Genomic DNA, 4,182 nt, shown 5'->3' on the forward strand with positions numbered 1-4,182 from the left:
CATTTCAGTCTTTCTGGCAGAATTATAACGCTGAGCTCTGAGAAACTGCTGCTGTTGTTCATTTAAACTAAAGCATTGGTTTCCAATCCTGGTCCTAAAGAATCTCCAAGACCCCAACACTGCATGTTTTTTATTTCTCTTTTATCTGAAACACATTTAAGGTCTTTGAATCTCTACTAATGAGGGGAACTTTTTTTTTTTAGTACATGACATGACTTTGCATGACAAAATCGACTTGTCTCATTTTCATTTACTTTTTATGGTGCTTAAAGGCTTATGTTGTCCATTTTCTGAAGAAATTAATTATTCCTGATATCAAATAAAATAAAGATTAAATGGCAAAAGCATTGAAGTTTCACATATTTTCACTCTTTAAAGTGTATTATACAATCCCTGATCAAATACATGCAACCTATACAGTTTATAAAATACATAAATATATGGTCACTGCTTACTGTCTTGTCATTACCTATTCTCATGAGTCTTTAAAAAGATTTTTTTTTTTTTTTTTTTTTTTTTTAGTACATGACATGACTTTGCATGACAAAATCTCCACAAAATCTCCGCTTAATCTCCGCTAATGGTTTAATTTAATGTTTTTATCCATAACACTTTTCTACTGTTGTATTCAATAAATGTTTAAGCGAATATATTTTTTCTTTGGATTAACTTAGTAAAAGTTATTTACACTAAATGTGAATAACTTCAAGACTTATATATATATAAATCAAGAATATAAAATTGAAATGTAATTCACGTAAAGATTGCTTTCAGTTTATAATGTTAATACTATCTCGAACCAGGAGAGGTCGCTAGTTTCCAGCCGCTCCCCGTATTCATTTCAGTGTACTGTAGTAGGACATGCACTCTAATGTAAACATTCACTATTATTAATAAATAATAAATGAAAAGCGGACCATGAAAACGTCATTTTCTAGTCAAGATGGTAAACAGGTTAGCTTTTTATCAAGTCCAAGGGGATACTTATATGTTTGGAAATCTGTTATTTTAAATCGTCATCACATCACTACGCACTATACACTGTGTGTGTGTGTATATAACAAAAAAATGCATCCTAGCAACTGCACTGTCGCACATATGCATTGTCAACAAAAGCTTTTTGCCAAATTCATGACAGAAATGTTTGCACTGAACTATGTTCTTAAGGTTTCCACAGGTCCTTAAAAAGTCTTCAGTTAAATCGTTTAAATTTAAGGCCATGTAAACTCTAAAATGACACAGAATGTCTTAAATATAAGAGGTCTTAAATTTGGGGACAGAAAGACAAGAATTGCAATATAGATTAGTCTGTAGATTAAACTTCAAAAGGCAATGATTTCACTGAATAAACTTGAGCGCTGCATGTTTCAAAGTCAGACACTGTTTTGTACTGGCATTACCAGGGAAACTGTTAATTCTGGCAGAGAACGAATGTGCTTTTCCAGTAAGCCCGTCTGCTGGTTTTGCTACATTTTTGCTTTTTTAAATGTTAACCAATGGGTCGACAAAAAACTAATGTATAATAAAAATCTAAAAAATTAAGACACTAAGATATTTTTATGTAATTTAATATAATTGATTAATAATAGCCTAATTGTTTAAATTAATATAATAATTGATACTTTTGACTCTTCCCTTTTCTTAAAAATTGTTTAAAGGCTGAAATGTGAAGTGCAGGTCTTAAAAGGTCTTTAAAGCTCCTAAATTGTATCTCTGTACCTTTGTTTGTTGCAAATTTACAGACAATGCAATTGAGATGTTTATTTGTTGGTGTGATATTGCTGTCAACTGACAACGAAGTTTTCCTTCTGAATTAGCTTAACTGCACAAGTTTTATAGTTAATAAAATCTTTAAAAACAAATTACATTAAATATAGCCTACTTTAATTTACTTCAATAAAAAATGAATTGAGTAAGACGATGTAAAAGGTGTGTGGATGTGAAAATGCTGGCCCTCGTCACTATCAAACAAACCCACCCATCCCATATATAGATCCTGTAGCCTATGAGCTTAAAATCCCAGGACATCCCTAGTCTGAACGTTCACTGTTATTTATTACTTCACATTGTCTGACATGAATATTCCATTCTTTCATAAAGAGACAGCAGTGATTCTACAATGAGTTGCCAATGTTGCTTCTGGCAGTTATATCCTGTAAGTTTAATCTATTTTCTGTGTGATACATAATTTTGTTGATCAAAAGATCACGATCTCTTATTAACTGGTATTATTTGATTTAATACAGGTATTGATTCATATGAACTCACTCAGCCTGAGTCTCTGTACAAAAGCAGCATCATATCACAAATTACGTTTTGTTTATTTATTTATTTATTTATTTTATAATTTTCCTTAGTCTGACTTTTACAGGTGCATAGCAATTGTTAGAAGCTCATCAAAAATTCTAGACATCAATTCAGCTGATCAAAAAACAAAAACAAACCTCAAGGCAAACCTAAGTAAATGCATAATAATCAACAAATATAATTTGTGCTAAAATAAATAAAACAAACTAATAAAAATAAAGAAACTAATAAAAATTAAACTTTCACATTTTGCTGTACATAAAATATTGCTTAAGCATCATGATAGTAATGGGATGTAATGAATTATGCAAATATTCCTCCTCCTCCTTGTTATTTGAGTTTTAAGATGAAAAGAAGCAGCTTGTTCTCACTCGTCTCAAACCATGATCTCTTCATCTCTCTGGTTGTTGCTGCTGCTGGCAGCTGTTTCTCGTAAGTCTTTATAGCTTCTATAGAGATACTTCATATTAAAAACACTCATGGTTATACATAATGTTGTCATATCTCTAACGTGATCATATTTTCCCCCTCAGATGTTCACTGTGTTGAACTGACCCAGACTGATTCTGTGGTCTTAAGTCCTGGTCAGGTTTTGACACTGTCCTGTAAACTCTCTGGATATTCTGACAGCAGCTACTGCACTGACTTCATTCGGCAGCCGGCAGGAAAAGCTCTGGAATGGGTTGGAAGGATGTGTGGTAGCGGTAACACATATTACAGTGACAAACTGAAAAGTAGATTTCAAGTTACCAGAGATTCTTCCAGCAGCACAGTGACTCTTCAAGGACAGAATATGCAGACTGAGGACACATCTGTGTATTACTGCGCCAGAGACTCACAGTGACACAGAGCAGCTACTGCCTTGTTCAAAAACCACACTAACACTCGACACACAAATAAACTGCTTTGCACTCAAATCTACAGGATTTCTGATCGAGTTTCAGTTATATTCAATGTTCACAAAAATGATGGTTAAAGTTAGCATTAACGTTTTATTTTACATAAAAATGAACCACAATGCTTTCTAGTTCTAAAATAGTCTTATAGGCCTATGTATTATGAGGCAAAACTATTGCCTCTCTGTTCTAACCTTCTAAAATCTGCTAGCAAAAAGTTAAAACAGGGATACTTTTATACTTTTCATTCATATCTCTGTCTTCTCCATTTGCCACACAAGCTCATTAAACTGACATACTCCTGCCTCCTGATACAGTAATTGTGTTACAAGTGTATTCTTGGCACATTTCACAAGACAGTGATACGGTTCACAATTTAGGACAGCCGCTGACCTCAGTCATATGACAAAAAGGCATTGCACCTCTGACTAAAAGGCTTCAGCCATTGGACTAAACGGCACTGTGTCTCTAACTGAAAGGCTTTCAGAAAAAACAATGTCAAGTATCAGGTCTTGTACAGTTAGGCAAATGAAACAGCATCAGACAAAAAGCCATCTTTAAAGTCTTTGGTTGCTGTAATATATTTCAGTCAAAAAAAACGTGGATACCACAGAATAGATATAATTGCTGATAAAAAAAAAAAAAAAAAACTATTCTAGCATCGAAGCAACAGATATATAAGACATATATGGAGACAAGGGAGTGTCTACAAAAAAGAGACATATTTACTGATGTGTGACCCTCAGGAAACACCTGCGTTTCGTTATTGCCTCTAAAAAAATAAGTGAATATGCATGTATAGTTTCATAAGATCTATTTACATTCTGTAACTACAAGGCATATAGAAACCACTAAAATACATTCTGTTAAAGCTAATAACATGTTCATTCAAACATAAATAGAAGACGATACAATCAAGAAATTGCTATATCCTTATATCTTCTCAGCAAGTGATATCAGAAGCAAATTATGTGACCCT

General features: G+C 33.1%; 1 gene segment (V, D, J or C); it reads left to right on the forward strand.

Annotated features, from left to right (window-relative positions):
• The first annotated feature begins 2,629 nt into the window (after positions 1 to 2,629).
• On the forward strand, positions 2,630 to 3,193 carry LOC109098229. The segment is given in 2 exon segments: positions 2,630 to 2,739; positions 2,841 to 3,193. Coding segments are annotated over 2 exon segments (360 nt in total).
• The last annotated feature ends 989 nt before the right edge of the window (positions 3,194 to 4,182 follow it).

The sequence above is a fragment of the Cyprinus carpio genome, unplaced genomic scaffold (genome assembly GCF_018340385.1).
Source record: "Cyprinus carpio isolate SPL01 unplaced genomic scaffold, ASM1834038v1 S000006530, whole genome shotgun sequence".
Lineage (NCBI taxonomy): Eukaryota > Metazoa > Chordata > Actinopteri > Cypriniformes > Cyprinidae > Cyprinus > Cyprinus carpio.